The sequence below is a fragment of the Oryzias latipes genome, chromosome 12 (assembly GCF_053564925.1).
Source record: "Oryzias latipes strain Hd-rR chromosome 12, Olatipes_Hd-rR_3.1".
NCBI lineage: Eukaryota > Metazoa > Chordata > Actinopteri > Beloniformes > Adrianichthyidae > Oryzias > Oryzias latipes.
The window spans coordinates 32,956,975-32,976,099 of NC_136248.1; the positions used below are offsets into that span (position 1 = coordinate 32,956,975).

General features: G+C 45.5%; 1 protein-coding gene across 5 annotated transcripts; it reads left to right on the forward strand.

Moving 5' to 3' along the window:
- Positions 1 to 140: 140 nt before the first annotated feature.
- fsd1l (fibronectin type III and SPRY domain containing 1-like) lies at positions 141 to 18,430 on the forward strand. Of its 5 annotated transcripts, none has more exons than XR_002874302.2 (15): positions 142 to 367; positions 528 to 601; positions 7,713 to 7,808; positions 9,221 to 9,352; positions 9,425 to 9,526; positions 9,594 to 9,616; positions 9,803 to 9,924; positions 10,149 to 10,367; positions 10,465 to 10,563; positions 10,682 to 10,811; positions 11,593 to 11,675; positions 12,088 to 12,342; positions 14,347 to 14,435; positions 17,337 to 17,577; positions 17,669 to 18,430. XR_002874302.2 is itself a non-coding variant. In XM_023960897.2 (14 exons), the coding sequence occupies exons 1-14, from the start codon at positions 319 to 321 to the stop codon at positions 17,850 to 17,852; spliced, it is 1,590 nt and encodes a 529-aa protein (XP_023816665.1). In that variant the 5' UTR covers positions 141 to 318; the 3' UTR covers positions 17,853 to 18,430. The 5 variants fall into 5 exon arrangements, 1 of the variants encoding a protein (XP_023816665.1); XR_002874303.2 differs by having other exon boundaries at positions 17,736 to 18,430; XR_013659573.1 differs by having other exon boundaries at positions 17,351 to 17,577.
- Positions 18,431 to 19,125: the final 695 nt, after the last annotated feature.

The following is a 19,125-nucleotide window of genomic DNA, read 5'->3' on the forward strand; positions in this document are numbered from 1 at the left end:
ATTAAGAAGATTAAAAAAAGAACAGTTCTTCTGACCAACAGGATGACGGAGGAACAGCTGCTTATTTCTCCAGAACTCTGTGGGATTTTGGCTTCTTGGAGCCACTTCCTGTTTGGAACCCCGGGGGGGGGGGGGGGGGGGGGGGCGGCACTCAGTTCAGTTCTTAGTCAATGCTGTTGGCCCACCTCTACCACGGACGGTTCTTGTTCATGAGAAACTGCAGATGGTTAACCTGCAGACATGACGGTCCAGGAGAAACTGGATCCTGCTGTGTGGAGGACAGACGACGTGCAGAGACTCTGATCCATCCGGGTTCCGATGAAACCTGCTTACGGCTCCGTATTAAGGGCTGGATTACTGCCGACAGGTGAGGCTGGGAGAAGTCACGTGACACATGGCGGGTGCTCTTTGATCAGTTCCCACAGGATTTTTTTTTCTTCCTTTGGTGTTTTCCACACGTTCATAAAGATGTTCTCTGATTCAGAAGAACATCCCACTTCTGTTCCTTAATGCAAAAATATCCACAGGAAGTGAGAAGACGCGCTTATTCACTTCCGGTGGATCACAGCGCACCCTCCGTCAAGTGATGGACACCCAGAAGGTGAGTCCGATGATCGATAACTGAACTGGATCGAGAAGCCCGTCCGGCCCGCTATCCTCCGGTCCAGTAGGCCTGGGAGCTGCCGAATCAGCTGAACGCGCGGGTTACCATGGTAACAGGGCTCGTTCCCGGGCAGAGGGAGGGGTAGTTTAACGGCCAGGATCCAGTTAGGAGATTTCTGTCTGTCCGTCATTATTACTGAGGACAAACAACAATTCTGATCGACGATGAAGAACTGCACAGTGTTCTGACGTCATCAGAACCAGCCACTGACTGCAGTACGTCTATGACGTCACTGCCTGTTCTGCTCAGCTATTTCAGCACCTGCCAAGGGTTAACCCGGACCTGCACATCGTGTCGTATTTTTATTCCATTAACATTAGAACAAAAAATAGTTTTGGAATTTTCTCAGCATATTAATCAGAACAAAAATGGAAATCCTGTGACAGACTGGCGACCTGTGCAGGATGTCCCTGCCTTCACCCACAGGTGGACGGGAAAGCCTCCAGCAGCCCTGTGACCCTGAAAGGAAAAATACGGATTAGATGATGAATGAAAAATGGAAATAATAAATGTTTGTTTGTTAAATTCCACCTTCTTTTCAAATTTCTTTCTCTGGTTCAATAAGCAATGTTTACAATGATGACCTCATCGTTGAACAGTTTAGGACGAATTGATGTAAAAACCGACTTTTGTAGCAGAACGTCCAGAGCATCTGGTTATGTAAACAAGCATCTTCCTCAGGAGTTGGGGGTTTAACCCTGAGGGTCCAAAGGACTGAATCAAGAGGAGGAAATGGTGAACCCAGACACGGCGGCGTGCTCGCCGGCACCTCTGCAGAGCTCTCCAAAACATCTAAACGCAAGCTACTCGCACCTCTATGTTTTCCATGAAATGGCAAAGAATGATTTCTAGAAAAACGTTGGTGTTTGCAAAACCACCAAGGCGTCAGGAAGTAAATGTGACGCGCGTCAAAATAGAGGCAGCTGATGTCATGGCTGGCAGTTCCACAGGTGACATTAGAAGGTGTTTTGTCATTGATGCTATCACAACAGAACCGTACTCCTTAGGAACACGCAGAAGGGCACCGTCCCTCACCTTTGCCAGGTGTTCCAAGGCTCAAAACCAGGATATCAGAGGGAACCATCGGACTATCAGAGAGAACCATCGAACTGTCAAAGGGAACCATTAGACTATCAGAGAGAACTATTGGACTATCAGAGGGAACCATCGGACTATCACAGAGAACCATCGGACTATCAGAGAGAACTATCAGAGGGAACCATCAAACTATCAGAGGGAACCATTAGACTATCACAGGGAACCATCAAACTATCAGAGAGAACCATCAGACTATCAGAGAGAACCATCTAAATGTCAGAGGGAACCATTAGACTATCACAGAGAACCATCGGCCTATCAGAGGGAACTATCAGAGGGAACCATCAAGCTATCAGAGGGAACCATTAGACTATCACAGAGAACCATCAGACTATCAGAGGGAACCATTAAACTATCAGAGGGAACCATCAGACTATCAGAGAGAACCATCAAACTATCAGAGGGAACCATTAGACTATCAGAGAGAACCATCAAACTATCAGAGGGAACCATCAGACTATCAGAGAGAACCATCATACTATCACAGAGAACCATCGGACTATCAGAGAGAACTATCAGAGAGAACCATCAAACTATCAGAGGGAACCATCAAACTATCACATAGAACCATCGGACTATCAGAGGGAACTATCAGAGGGAACCATCAAACTATCAGAGGGAACCATTAGACTATCAGAGAGAACCATCAAACTATCAGAGGGAACCATCAGACTATCACAGAGAACCATCAAACTATCAGAGAGAACCATCAGACTATCAGAGAGAACCATCTAAATGTCAGAGGGAACCATTAGACTATCACAGAGAACCATCGGACTATCAGAGGGAACCATCAAACTATCAGAGGGAACCATTAGACCATCAGAGAGAACCATCAGACTATCAGAGGGAACCATGAGACTATCAGAGAGAACCATCAAACTATCAGAGGGAACAATCAGACTATCAGAGAGAACCATCAAACTATCAGAGAGGGAACCATTAGACTATCAGAGAGAACCATCAAACTATCAGAGGGAACCATCAGACTATCAGAGATAACCATCAAACTATCAGAGGGAACCATTAGACTATCACAGATAACCATCGGACTATCAGAGGGAACTATCAGAGGGAACCATCAAACTATCAGAGGGAACCATTAGACTATCAGAGAGAACCATCTAAATGTCAGAGGGAACCATTAGACTATCACAGAGAACCATCGGACTATCAGAGGGAACTATCAGAGGGAACCATCAAACTATCAGAGGGAACCATTAAACTATCAGAGAGAACCATCAAACTATCAGAGGGAACCATTAGACTATCACAGAGAACCATCAAACTATCAAAGAGAACCATCAGACTATCAGACAGAACCATCTAAATGTCAGAGGGAACCATTACACCATCAGAGAGAACCATGAGAATATCAGAGGGAACCATTAGACTATCAGAGAGAACCATCAAACTATCAGAGGGAACTATCAGAGGGAACCATCAAACTATCAGAGGGAACCATTAGACTATCAGAGAGAACCATCAAACTATCAGAGGGAACCATCAGACTATCAGAGAGAGAAACCATCAAACTATCAGAGGGAACCATTAGACTATCAGAGAGAACCATCAAACTATCAGAGTGAAGCATCAGACTATCAGAGAGAACCATCGGACTACCAGAGAGAACTATCAGAGAGAACCATCAAACTATCAGAGGGAACCATCAGACTATCACAGAGAACCATCGGATTATCAGAGGGAACTATCAGAGGGAACCATCAAACTATCAGAGGGAACCATTAGACTATCAGAGAGAACCATCTTAATGTCAGAGGGAACCATTAGACTATCAGAGAGAACCATCAAACTATCAGAGAGAACTATCAGAGAGAACCATCAAACTATCAGAGAGAACCATCAAACTATCAGAGGGAACCATCAGACTATCACAGAGAACCATCGGATTATCAGAGGGAACCATCAGAGGGAACCATCAAACTATCAGAGGGAACCATTTGACTATCACAGAGAACCATCGGACTATCAGAGGGAACTATCAGAGGGAACCATCAAACTATCAGAGGGAACCATTAAACTATCAGAGAGAACCATCAAACTATCAGAGGGAACCATTAGACTATCACAGAAAACCATCAAACTATCAGAGAGAACCATCAGACTATCAGAGAGAACCATCTAAATGTCAGAGGGAACCATTAGACTATCACAGAGAACCATCGGACTATCAGAGGGAACTATCAGAGGGAACCATCAAACTATCAGAGAGAACCATCAGACTATCAGAGAGAACCATCTAAATGTCAGAGGGAACCATTAGACCATCAGAGAGAACCATGAGAATATCACAGGGAACCATTAGACTATCAGAGAGAACCATCAAACTATCAGAGGGAACTATCAGAGGGAACCATCAAACTATCAGAGGGAACCATTAGACTATCAGAGAGAACCATCAAACTATCAGAGGGAACCATCAGACTATCAGAGAGAACCATCAAACTATCAGAGGGAACCATTAGACTATCAGAGAGAACCATCAAACTATCAGAGTGAAGCATCAGACTATCAGAGAGAACCATCGGACTACCAGAGAGAACTATCAGAGAGAACCATCAAACTATCAGAGGGAACCATCAGACTATCACAGAGAACCATCGGATTATCAGAGGGAACTATCAGAGGGAACCATCAAACTATCAGAGGGAACCATTAGACTATCAGAGAGAACCATCTTAATGTCAGAGGGAACCATTAGACTATCAGAGAGAACCATCAAACTATCAGAGGGAACCATCAGACTATCAGAAAGAACCATCAAACTATCAGAGGGAACCATTAGACTATCAGAGAGAACCATCAAATTATCAGAGGGAACCATCAGACTATCAGAGAGAACCATCGGACTATCAGAGAGAACTATCAGAGAGAACCATCAAACTATCAGAGGGAACCATCAGACTATCACAGAGAACCATCGGATTATCAGAGGGAACCATCAGAGGGAACCATCAAACTATCAGAGGGAACCATTTGACTATCACAGAGAACCATCGGACTATCAGAGGGAACTATCAGAGGGAACCATCAAACTATCAGAGGGAACCATTAAACTATCAGAGAGAACCATCAAACTATCAGAGGGAACCATTAGACTATCACAGAGAACCATCAAACTATCAGAGAGAACCATCAGACTATCAGAGAGAACCATCTAAATGTCAGAGGGAACCATTAGACCATCAGAGAGAACCATGAGAATATCAGAGGGAACCATTAGACTATCAGAGAGAACCATCAAACTATCAGAGGGAACTATCAGAGGGAAACATCAAACTATCAGAGGGAACCATTAGACTATCAGAGAGAACCATCAAACTATCAGAGGGAACCATCAGACTATCAGAGAGAACCATCAAACTATCAGAGTGAAGCATCAGACTATCAGAGAGAACCATCGGACTACCAGAGAGAACTATCAGAGAGAACCATCAAACTATCAGAGGGAACCATCAGACTATCACAGAGAACCATCAAACTATCAGAGGGAACCATCAAACTATCAGAGGGAACCATTAGACTATCAGAGAGAACCATCTTAATGTCAGAGGGAACCATTAGACTATCAGAGAGAACCATCAAACTATCAGAGGGAACCATCAGACTATCAGAAAGAACCATCAAACTATCAGAGGGAACCATTAGACTATCAGAGAGAACCATCAAACTATCAGAGGGAACCATCAGACTATCAGAGAGAACCATCGGACTATCAGAGAGAACTATCAGAGAGAACCATCAAACTATCAGAGGGAACCATCAGACTATCACAGAGAACCATCGGATTATCAGAGGGAACCATCAGAGGGAACCATCAAACTATCAGAGGGAACCATTTGACTATCACAGAGAACCATCGGACTATCAGAGGGAACCATCAAACTATCACAGAGAACCATCGGACTATCAGAGGGAACCATTAGACTATCAGAGAGAACCATCGAACTATCACAGGGTACCGTTAGACCAGTGCTTCTCAATTATTTTTTGCCAGGCCCCCCCTAGGAAAAAGAAAATGTCCCCCCCCCCCCCCCCCACACACACACACACACACATATGTACTCGCTAAAATTGTATCGTTTAACATTAACAAAAGAAAAAATCAACATAAATCCACTTTCAACAAATATTAACTTTATTTAGCCACTGTTCTAGTCTAAAACAGAAAAGATTAAAGTGCCTGAAATAAAAAAAATCTGTCATTCCTAATTTAAACTAGAAACATTTTGACCAACTGAACCATTTGATGCTGAGAAAAATAATTCAATCAATAAATAATATTAAATGTAAATTTATCTGAAACAGTAACAGCACAAATATATTTAACGTTTTTAGTCTTAAGTAATAGAAAAAAAACATTGTTCTGATTAGGGCTGCACGATATGAAGTAAACTCGCGATATGCGATATCAGTGATTAATATTGTGAAAACGATATAATTTGCGGTATATAAACAATTAGCAAAACAACCAAAAATATTATTCCCATTCCATTACAACAGCTTAAAAATTATACTACAAATGACCCTTGTTGACATAGGACGCGAACATACAACATAATAGGGCGCCATCCGATCAGTTAACAACGTGAAAGGGTCCATCTGATTGGTCAAATGCAGAAAGGGATTCTTTCAATCCATTAAACACTTCAAGCTGCCATAAGATTGTTTGGCCACATCTAAGGTAACCATTTATTGCAAATTTGCTGTCTTTTGCGATATGCATATTGCACAGCTTGATATTGCGATAACGATAAATTTGCGGCATATTGTGCAGGCTTAGTTCTGATTTTTTTTAAATGATGGATTGTTTATTTCTGATCTCATAAAGTGCAGCTGTTTTCCTGCATTACCTGCTGTCTTTATGTCTGTCTGACACCAACTAAACCACAGGCAGACAAAGAAAACATTGATGGAAAATAAAGATACGTCATCAAAATGTCTACAATAGTTCATAAAGAATGAGATTATTAGAATGAACTGAGGAATCTAAATGCACCATGATCCGGGTGTTGGGCAACAGGCAGCTCTCCTCCGCGTGCCCCGTGTTACCTGGCAGTCAGAGCCCACACCACCCCTCCCCTTTCGTTCTCACTCACGCAGCCGCATGTGACACGAGACGGGACCAGACGGGAGCAGCTGCAGGGACGGGGATTCAAAGGTTTCAGGCTGTTACAAACTCTGTGATAGAACAGACAATAGGAACCCAATAGTGGAGCAGATATTTTTCCAAGCACTGAGACGCTGTCACCACCGCCCCCACGTTAAATTTGCGCACTGGCCAATTGCCCGTATTACCTGTGCCTAAAACCGCCACCACCGCGCGCCCCCCCTGGCATCGCTTCGCGCCCCACTATTTGAGAAGCACTGCATTAGACTATCAGAGAGAACAATCTGACTATCGGAGGGAACCATCGGACTATCGGAGGGAACCATCGGACTATCAGGATGGGAAATCCCAGTGAGGAATAGAATCTGTGACTTGGATTAGACAAATGTTTTCTTCATTTTAGTATCAACTTTAGGCTGGTTGGGATATTTCTCTTTGATGTTTTCTTTCAGTAGACACAAAAACTGCTGCACCTGACGAGCGCTGCAGTGGGAGGATCCTGCGAGGACCTCCCTGAGGTTCCTTCCTGGGTTGGGATTCCAGACGCAGAACGCTCTTGTTTATGCAGTTTTGCGTACCCTTTTCTAGAATGAAGCAGCATTCGACCGCCATTTGTTCTTTTTCCAGATCCCACCGAGAACTTCATTGCAGGTCCTAACATCTGAGGTTCTCTTCCTTTAGATTTTGTCTCCATCAACATCCATCAACCAATCAGAAACATCAACGCGTTGACCTCAGAACCACACCCGTCTAGAAGGTTCTTAATGGGTTGGTTCTGGTTGGGTTCACATGTTCTTCATGTCTTTATGTGTTTAACAGGAAGCTCTGCGCCGCATCATCAGTACACTTGCCAACAAGAAGGAGGAGCTTAAGCACTTCCTGGATTCCCTCAGTAGCTCTTTGAGTGGCCTGCAGGTGAGGGGAGGGGCCACAGGTGCATTTGCATGACCTGGAATTTTATTCTTCAAATGTCGTTTGATTTTCTCGGTTCAGAAACTGAAACTGATCAACGCAATAATCATCATTTATCTTTAAAAAGACAACTTTAAAGCCCCAAACAGGCTGGATGGGAAGTTGGTTCCATAACCTCCATCCTCGTCTCCACCCGCCCCACTGTGCCCTCTGACGTTAAAATCAAACCCCCAGACTCTGTAAAGACCAGGTTCTGTCAAAGTCTGAGTTCCTTTTGGAAAATAATGATTCATCGATTCATCCAACCAGATCCATCTGAGCCAGAATTGAATTAATGTAAATCATTAGAAATGTGTTTAAAAAAAAAAATTGATAGTCGATCTAGAAAAATACCATTTCGAATGAGACATGGTAGATTCTGTACAAGTATTTCTCTCTAAGTCTAAAGGCCCGTACACACCGGGACGAATATTCGCCAGGCGTTTTTCGCCACGTTTTTTGTGTTCACACCCAGGCGATTTTCGCTGACGATGAGCCGAGCGAACATGAAATTTCATTCCCTGACATTAGATGGCGCTTAATGTAAACAGAAATACTCCTGTACACAAGGTGGCGCTGCGCAACTTTACGCTTCTTAAAGTCGCTTTTCAATCAGAAGAAGAGAGCAAGTATTTACACGCTTGTCAGAATAATACAAAGAAAACATGAATATTTCCAGTAGCTCCAACTGGTGCTTGGTTCGGGGATATTTTAGAATGTCCGTCATTATTTCTTCGCGGCTGTGTAGATGCAACTCGGCGTCTATCTTCTTCGCTGGTATGTGTGCTCAGCAAGGCAGTTTTGTGTTTGAGCGCCCCCAAGTGGTGTTTTACTGTAACTTCAGAAGCTCCAGACACGTGTGCAAAAGCGCCATTCTCATTGGTCGAATAGATTTCGACGCAAAACGTCGAAAAAAAAAACAAACCCGAGGCGTTTCTTTTTTTTTTTGACGCTTTGACGCGTGGCGTTTTTTCGCGTCGGTGTGCACACTCTCATTGGTGCCCTTTGTTTAGTCACGAGGCGTTAAACGTCGGCGAAAATCGCCGGCGAAATTCGTCCCGGTGTGAACGGGCCTTAAGATGTCCTGGATCCAGTTTAGGTCACAGAATCTGATCCAATCAGATGCAGTCGGATCATTCTGAATATACCGTTCCTCTTCCCCTCTGAACTCACTGAACTTTGTTATTTAAAAGAAGCTTTGCTCTCATTGAAAGGCGCTTTAACCCTTTAACTGCCCCTCAACCCAGCAGCAGATCACATTTAGGAAACATCCACCCACCCATAACCTTATCTCTTCATCCATCCATCCATCATCCATCCATCCATCCATTTAACCACCCATGCCGCCCCGCCTGTAACCAGTGAATTGCATTCAGGAGGAGTCCAGCAAGGTGATCGTGGAGCTGGAGGCGGAGCTTGAACAGCTACGGGCTGCCTTGGAAGAAAGAGGAGCTCAGCTACATGAAATCATCAAAAAGGAGGAGCAGAGAAAGAAGGCGGAGCTTAAGGTTTGAAACCAGGCTGTGCTTCAGTGTCCTGTGTGCTCCCAGGTCCTTTCTAAAGTCTGCGTGTGATTTCAGCGGCAGCTGTCTGAAGGGGCGTGTGCTTTGCAGTCGTGTGACGACCTCCTCGAGTTTGCAAATCAGACGCTGAACATTTCGAAGGAGGACGAGTTCCTGACGGTAGGCCTCCCTCAGAAAACGCCAGAACCACAAACATGACAAACACTCAGGGTTGTTTGTCTTTCAGGCTGCCAAACACATCAAAGAACGGTACGACTTTCTGTTGTCTTCTCTTTGTGTTGTTGTTGTGTCTTCTCTGTCCTGCCTCTGTTGTTCTTTTTCTGTGTTGTCTTTCACCAACATTCCTAACTCCTGCTTAAGGTCTGCTAATCCCCCTCCTCCTAACATTCTAACCCCGCCCGCTTTTATTTTAACTCCGCCTCTTGTTGTGACTAGAGTGACGATGGCTCCGGCGTTCCGGCTGACCACCCGGCCATCCGTCTCAGAGAGCATGTCCCAGTTTGCAGTGGACTTCAGCGCTGAGAGGGAGGGGCTTCACAAACTTCACTTCCTGCCAGGTCAGAGCTGCTGCTTTCATTGGTCACGTTCTAGACAGTGTTCACCAGGTTCCTGTTCACGCAGTTCCAGGGGAGGACGGAGGTTCTGGTTCTGTGGTCTACAGTTTTGTTGTCCCGGGTTGAAGTTCTGCGTTTTGGTTCTCCACTATCTCCTTTGGACTATGTCTATGGTTTCCTTGACAACCCAGCATCAGGTGATTTTCACCTGTGCACCTCTGACTCAGTCCCCAGAGCGCCTGAGATCGACGTCTGCAGCTGCAGCGTCCAGGACAACGCTATCCACGTGGCGTGGCGCCCTCTGGTGGAGGCAGACAGCGGCGCAGACGGCTGCAGACCGATTTGTTACGAAGTGGAGTACCGGAAGACCAACCATGGCAGCTCGCTGGGAGGAGCATGCTGGGAACGGCTGTGTGATATCACAGAGGCGCAGGTCACCATCTCAGGTGAGCGGTCTCACAGCGGAGCGGCGCCAGAGCAGAGTCTGATCTGGTCCTCTGGACCCAAACAGCTGATACGAGTCTTTGACGACAAATCTCTTAGGTCTAAAGTTCGACTCACAGTTTGTCGTCGTTCGAGTTCGAGCCAGAAACAAAGCAGCAGCTGGAGAATTCTCCGAGCCGGTTGCCATGGAAACCAGAGGTAAGCAAACGTGTGACAGAATCCAGCTGCTTCCCTTCCTTCCTGATCACCCCGAGCAGAAAGCAGCTTCTCTAGCTCCGCCTCCTGTCTCTGCGTCAGTCAATTCACTTTTTCACAGCATTCTGCTTTGGCTTCGACGAGGCCACGGCGCACGCCGACCTCAGGGTTCACGGCGATACAGTCACCTGGGAGCCGCAAGGGGTCAGAGGTCACGACCCTCGTCTCAGAAGCAAAGAGAACAAAAGCAGGTGAGGATGCTGATGTTCTCCTGACACGGGGGGGGGGGTCGTCGCCATCAGACCAGTTCCAGGTTCAGTCACTGCTTGGGCCTTTGCTCTCCTCCTACCTGCACAGGTGTGCTGACGAGACGAAGCAGCTTCCATGAAGGCAGCTGCAGTTTGTCAAGTAACCACTGGGGGGCCTGTTTGATCAGAGTCTCTTTGACCTCCTTTCATACCTTAAATCCCCTTTAGAGTGACCTTTTGATTGATAGGTGACAGTTGAATGAAGTCAGTTGCCTGAGCTGTCAGGGCTGTTAGTCCCGCCTACTTGCGGCTGCTCGTATCCTGCTTAGATGACCACGGAGCTAACATGAGCTAGCGTTGAGCAGTGATGTCATGTGTGGCTGATGTGCACGTGTGATGTGCACGTCTGCAGCAGTAACAGCTGTTTCTCTGCTGATCCTCAGCTTTCCTTCAGCGTCCGCTTCAACACCTCCAGGTAGAAACTGTCCGCTCTGAATGGTTGCCTAGCAACTGCCTCACTCTTCATGTGTCATCCCACCCCACGCACAGCTGGCATCCCACTGACGTGTTTTCTTTCCTCAGCGTCTTTTCAGAGGAAGCCTGTGGTCATTCAGAACCATCTCTGTGAAGAGTGTGTGAATTTTTTTGTCTGCCTTCGTTCTGTTTGTTTCTCTGAAAAATGCACATTTTCATTCAGCGTTGTGGTCATTTGCTTTGATCCATACCTTTGGCTGAATGGTGGCGTTGGACGGCGTCTGTGTTCTCACGCTTTCTTCTCCGGCAGGAGCTCCACGCCGTCGCCCAGCAAGACAGCCGGAGTTCGGGCCGGACGCGATCGCTTTGCCGGGGAGGCCTACACTGTGCTGGGTACCACTGACACACTTTACTCACTGCTAGCTCGTGGCCACGGCGCACAGGTGGAACGGCCGACCTCTGATTGGGAATCACAGGTTTGGTTCCTGCTCTGGCTGAACGTTTGGCCACTCTGCCACAGTCTGCAGTCATGGGTGTGAAGAAGGACGTAGATTTACGTACAGACCCGTCCGAGTGAACGCCGCCTTCGCATAGCAGTAGCCGGGACGGTGACCCCGTGACCCTTAGAGACACAGCGGGTTAAGAGGATGGATGGATGGAATTACAGAGATTTGACTTTGAGTTGCAAACTACAGTTTCTGTTCTATGAACAACAGACTTTTAATTTGGCAATCAAAATTTGTCACACTGCTGCATCTCACTTGTGCTTTTATTTTGAAAGTAATGTTTGTCTTTTGTCTCCAAGGTGACCACGAGGTGAACAGTGGCTGCCACTATTGGGAGCTCCGCCCCTTGGCTGATTGGAAATCATTCAGTGTGGGCGTGGCCTACCGGGGCAGCCTGGGCCGCTTTGAGCAACTAGGGAAGAGCGCCGCCTCCTGGTGTCTGTCTGCCAGCCAATGGCTGCAGTCCACGCTCGCCGCCAAGCACAACAACCGAGCGAGGTCACTGGACTGGCCGCTGCCGCAGAGGATCGGGATTTACTGCGACTACGACAGCGGTACCAGAACCATCTCTCTGTTCTCTTTCTGGAGAACCGGTCCTTTCAGGTTCTAAGTGGTTCTTCAGATGTTTAACTCATTATTACCAACAGTAGCGGCTGGACAGCCCAGTTTGCTACGTGTAGGACTGGCACCAGGGAAACCAGGGTTTGATTCCCAGGGGGCATGATGAGCTTCATTCAGTGGGTCCTTTTGCGAGACCCTTCACACTACATGTCACCACAAGGGGGCCGGGTCTGGGTCTCCCTGTGCCGGTCCCCAGCCCAGAAAAAATACAGCGTTGTGTCAGGAAGGACATCCGGCGTAAAACTCTAGATGGACATTTCGGCCTTATAAATTCTACAGTCCTCACATCAGTCTACAAAAACTGCAGATTCGATCCGTCCAAAACAGATCTGTCCTTCAAACTATGGCACAGGAATGGGATTAAATCAATCTCTGACTTATACACTAACAATGTCTTTTCCTCATTTGAACAATTGTCAAAGAAATATGCCCTCCCGAATCAGCATCTCTTCCGTTTCTTCCAGATCAGGGACTATGTTAAAAAACTGTTTCCTCATTTTCCAAATCGCCCACCAGAAACTCTTCTGGATGTTCTTCTCTCCAAAGACCCTTTTGTTAATGGATGCATTTCAAGCGTTTACAAGTCAATTTGGACAGCATCCTCAAAGCCGTCCGATACTGTCAAAACTGCGTGGGAAGACAGTCTGAACCTTAACATGACGGAACAACAATGGAGGTCGGCATTGTCTCTTGTCCATTTGTCCTCTATTTGCGCCTGCCATAGATTGATTCAATGCAAGATTGTTTACAGGGTCCATTACACCAATGCCAGACTGGCCAAAATCTATCCTTCTATTAGCGATGCCTGCAGCAGATGTCATCTCTCTCCTGCCAATCATGCCCATATGTTTTGGTCATGCCCAGTGATCGCAGCTCTTTGGACAGATGTATTTGATACACTAACGAGGGCTTACAGACACACCGTCACACCAAATCCCATGTCGGCAATATTTGGTCTCCCCCCAACTTCAGACACGCCGAGTGCACTAAAGCGGGCCGTTGCATTTACCACCCTATTAGCACGCAGGCTGGTCCTGCTGAACTGGAAGCTCCCCCGTCCCCCTTCGCATGTCCGCTGGGTCCGCGAGGTGCTTTACAATCTCAAACTTGAGAGGCTTAGGTACTCACTTCATGGCTCACTCAGGGTGTTTCATGAGACCTGGAGCCCTTTCCTACAATATGTGGACTCCTTGACATTTCCTCACAATCTGGAGGCTGACTGAGCACCAGTGCAACAAAAAGCCACTGCTGTTACCCTGGTTTTCTCACTTATTACTACGTATTTAAGTACCCTTTCTTTATTTTATTTAGTTAAGTTTTTTTTTTTTTTTTTTTGGACATATTTCTTATTTTTTAAAAGCCCAAGTGGTTTGTGTTTTTATTTATATATATTTTTTTTAATTTATTTTTATTTATTTATTTATTTATTTTGTGTGTGACTTGGCCTCTTGGGGTTGTTGACGGGGGTGGGTGGGACGGGTTGACATTTGAGTGTTTATTTTTACACATTGCCTTTTTTTACATTTCATTTTACACTCTGTATGTCTGTTTAATACAGAAAAAGTTCAATAAATAAAGTTATATAAAAAAAAAAAAAACTCTAGATGGACATCACAGACCAGACTTACAGAACCCGGAACCGGACTGACCGGGTTCTGCACAGCAGGAATATGGCTGTCATGGTACGAGCTCTGTGACCAGAGCACGTTCGGCCGGCTGTAGGCTCCGCTAAAAACAGGAAGTGGAGCAAAAGAAAACGGCGGTGACTGAAGTAACTGCTTCATTTTATAAGGAAAGAAGGAGTTACTTCCTCCTGAGACTAGCCCCTCCCCCGTGGTCTTTTGAGAAACATGTGGGGTCAGAGTCTGATTCAGTAATAGAGGGCGGCATTTGGTAAGGACCGCCTCCTTCTCACCGCACCTGTCTTTGTGTTTCAGGAGATCTTCTCTTTGTCGACGTCCAGCGACTTTGTCTTCTTCATGCTTTCAAGACAAAGTTCAACCAGCCGATCGTTCCAGCCTTCACTGTGAGTACCACACCAGAGCTCCGCCTCTGCTGCCCCCAGTGGCGGTTCTACACTGACTTACTCCCTGGGCGAGTAACACCCCCCCCCCCCCCCCGCACATATACAAAATTTGACAACAACATCCTGTTTTTTTCCCTATCTTCTATTTAGCCATTTTACACAAAAAATGCATGACTTTTCTAGACTCGCATTACAGCAGGGGTCAAACTCAGTCACACAGGGGGCCTAAGTTAAAAACATGCTTAAGGTTTTGGGCCGAAGAAGATAAACATTTACTGAACACACTAAAGCTAAACTTTTAAACCTTTTAAACTGAACTTTTTGAACATAAATATGAATAAAAACAGGAACACAAGTTAAACCTTAAATAAGTTGTAATATTTTGTTCTCCATATAAATATATTCTGTCAAAATTATACAAATATGAACATGCTGCAGGACAAAAAGCAAAGAAAGCCTGGAAATATTAATAAGAAATTAGAGAATTTTTTTTTAGAGCTGGACTCCTGCTTCATTTTTAGCAATAATTTCTTAATGTGTGACGTCCTGTGTGTGTCTTTGTGAAACATAACAGAGGGATTAGATCTAAAAAAAACCTTATTGTGATTAATATGTTTAGGTCTTATAAAACATTAAAGACTAAATCTTAGAACTCATCAGTGGAATTACTCCAAAAATATTTGGCATTTCCCTAAATTTGTGCAACACCAACAGCAGAAATCCTCCAAAAAAACTCAATCCATAAAAAATGGTCTGCCCGCACCACCCCTCCCCCTCCCCTTCCCTCTGACACACGCGGCTCCGTCTCCATGACGACAGGCGCAGCTGCGGCCCAGAGTTGATTGTCAGATAGAAAAAGACTCCCAATCACCTGTTAGTGTGATTCAGCCAGCCACCGGCGAGTTGCGGCCCCCTCTCGAGTTTTTTGACTTATGTTCCAAAGAACAAAGAGGACCGCAAAGAGGTGTGGCCGCAAGCATCTTGCAGCAGAGGGCGGTGGTCACGTGCGCATCGGGCCTGCTGTGTCGGAGCAAAGAATTGTGGGAAATAATCTCCATTGCCTGCTTTTTTCGAAATTGGGTTGAGCACGGATGTTTGTTCTGCCTAATTCCTTTTCATGTGCCTGTTTTACGTTGTTTCACTCTGAGGTATTCTTTTTTTTTTTTTTTTTTTTTTTGCACCATAAGTGTGAAGAGCAAATAGGACGAAGACATTCTTAAGAGTCTGATGTGTCAATTTGAAAGCATTAAGTGTCGGCTGCTGAAGCAATTTCAAATTAAAAGCTCCAAGCTTCCTCTTTGAATATAGTATGTAGCACATTAGGTGTAACGCCTCAGGCACGGCAAATGCCGCCCCCTATGAAGTGCCGCCCTGGGCGACCGCCCACATCGCCCATATCAAAAACCGCCACTGGCTGCCCCCCACTCTGTTGAATCATTCATTCAGCAGCAGCAGCGAGAACCGCAGCTTTGAGATGACTGTCCAGCAGAATCCATGAATGTAGGACAGGGGGGGGCAATTATTCTAACTGGGGGCCACATTGGGTTCTAAAATTGGATAGAAGGGCCGGACCAGGAGCAGATGTGTGGAGGGAGAATGAAAAACATGGAATGTAGATGAAAACATTTATATTGAAAATGATATTCCAAAACCGAATATTCTAGAGTTTTTAGTTTAAAACTTTTGTTCCCATTTGAGATCATTTTTTATTGTGAAGCCCTTTGGTTCCTTCAAGGAGTTATAAAGTGATATATGAATAAAGTTTCATTCATTCATGATCCTTTTAATGAAATAAATAACATTATTTATGAAATAAAACTATGATTATGATAACACTATGATTGACAAAAATTCAGGAAAATAAACTGATACATAAAAACCAATAAATAGTGGATCCTCTGCCGTCATAATTTTGCAGAGACTTTGAGCTCCTCACGTCTGTTTGTGCAGCTGTTCTGTGTTCTGCACGTCTGTTTCTCATCCACTGACACTGAAAAAGCTCATTTCTGTGTCTTCTGCTGCAGCTAATCATATTTCTGTTACCTTTTCACCAGAACAGAGTTCCTCGTCTATTGCAGGAGTTACGTTCTAAATATAATCAGTGAAATCCACAGAGAATGATTCCAGACGTTTATGGCAGGAAAACTCCTCACTGCATAAAAACACTTTTCTCTTGTTTAAATTCTCAAACCTTCATAGAAATTAGATCCAGGATCTTAGAATGAAAACAAAGATCTGATCTGAAGAACTCCGTGTTTCTGAACAGGAGACACGGCACTGAGGAGATTGATTGACAGGGTCTTCAGCCAATCAGGACACAGAACAGGGTGCTGTTTAAAAAAAGCAGCATAATCGCTCAGAAAGAATGATTTAAACCGGGAAAGATGAACTGTGACGTAGAAAGGAAAGACTGTCTTCAGTTCTGTTTGACAGAGATTTGAGAGGCTTTCAGGTTGGAGCTCAGACTGCAGGGGGGGGGGGGGGGGGGGGGTAATGTCACGTCTTGATCGTGTGGCCAGATTAAATAAATAAATATGGGTCTCTGATATTGTTCAGAGGGCTGGACCAAACATGGAGGCGGGCCAGATCCAGACCGCGGGCCGTAGTCTGCCCACCCCTGATGTAGGAGGTCAGACGAGGGGGGGGGGGGCATCTAAAGCCGCCATGACACATAGACGGCCCCTCCTGACCCACAGGCCTCATCAGGTGCTCCTTACCTGGGCCCAGGACTCAAAGAAACCGACTGTTGGACATTTATTTAGAAATCCAATTCCAAGAATCTGCAGGTTCAGGATCCAATCTGATGTCATCACTGATGACCTTCTACAGATTACATACGAGACTGTTTGGTTACTGTGATCCTAAAACGCTGTTTTGCCCTAAATCACTGCTGACATCAAGGCGCTCCTGAACAGGAGAAGCAGCCATTCAGGGACGGGGATACGAGGCTCAGGTGAGCTCAGGTGGGCACTGAAACGCGGGCAGAGCATAGGAGGAACCTGGAGAGAAGGCTGCTCCACCATGACCCCAGTGAGGTGTGGAAGGAGAGGAGATGCATCACTGATGCAATAAGAAGAATGCTACAGTCCGGGCCATAGCAGCTGGTTTCTACAAGCACTCCGAGTCTACAGAAAGATTTATTGTAAGGATTTGATCAGTGAAGCGAAAACTGGTTAAACTATCGTCTTCTATGTACTTTCATCTAAACGGCACCATTTTGGTTCTTCTGGAAGGTTCTGAAGAGGTTCAGGAATGACGGCAGGAGAACGGAGGATGACTGTGACCTTCTCTGTGTTGCAGTTGTGGTGTGGAGCCATCGCGGTCACAACCGGCCTGCAGGTGCCCAACTTCATGTCAAGCCTTCTGACAACCAATCGAAGTCTGGCCAGCCAGTCACATGATCAGTCATCGGGTTGATGGAGCCGCAGTCTGGCGTGTGATGTCATAGGAGAACGGCTTACCTGCTGATTACTGTAGATATTCAGAAAATTTACTGAAATGTTCAAGTGAATTTATATTGAAAGTGACAAATTTAAATTCATGCTGTTATTTTAAATGTCTTAACTTAAATAAGTGGTTTGTGTGTCCCTGTGCATCATGTTTTACACATACACCTGGACAGGTAATGCTAGAGATTTCCTGTACTGGCTGTGAAAGTCAGACTGAGTGTGGGGTCACCTGTGGGTCTGTTGTTCACCTGTGAGACATAAATCCTGAAACCCATGTTTTCAAAAGCCTCCAGCGCTCCTCAGCTGAAGCATGATGGGAAATGTTTGGGACATATAGATTGTGGGAAAACAGCGTCACGTTCTAAGTTGTTGTAATGAGCCTCCATTCATTCATCCGACCACATTTCAATGCTGTCTCATCGTTGTTGTGTTATGTCATTGTTTTTAAGACAATTTAGCTTTTAGGATGACGTCACAGCGGTCCCGCGTAACGAGAACCAGAAAAGCGTTTCCAGCTGTGTTCAAATAAACGTTCTAGCTAATAAACAGCTGGACTCTTTTTTTTTTCTCTCTCTCTTTGATAAAACAACAATCGTTGCTTTATATGAGTCCGCAGCTCATCTGCCGCTTCATTCCTAACCTTTTGTTTTGGTCCAGTTGTTCCGCTCCGAGGAAGGATTGTATTCAGACGAACCAAATATCAGTCCGATTGGAAACGAACCGAGACCACCTCCAAAGATGGGTCTGAGAGCGGTTCTTGGTCCACTTGGTGTTTTCAGCCTGAATATTTGTTCTGGATTATCGGGGAACGAACTCTGGTTCACTGTAAGTGGATCAAATGGCTCCGGTCTGAATCCACCTTCAGACTCATATTTTGATCTGCGGAACAACAGTTTCTTGTTCCGGTTCGGAGAGAAAGTCCTTCATGTACAGACTTTGTTTTCTGAAGGTGGACTCTACACACGTGGTTTAAATCTGACTGTGAAATGATGAAGATGCTCCAGACAGACGGTCTGACACAGGATCTGGTATGACACAGGATCTGGTCTAACACAGGATCTGGTCTGAAGCAACAGGATCTGGTCTGAAGCAGCAGGATCTGGTCTGAAGCAGCAGGATCTGGTCTGACACAGGATCTGGTCTGACACAGGATCTGGTCTAACACAGGATCTGGTCTGAAGCAACAGGATCTGGTCTGAAGCAGCAGGATCTGGTCTGACACAGGATCTGGTCTGACACAG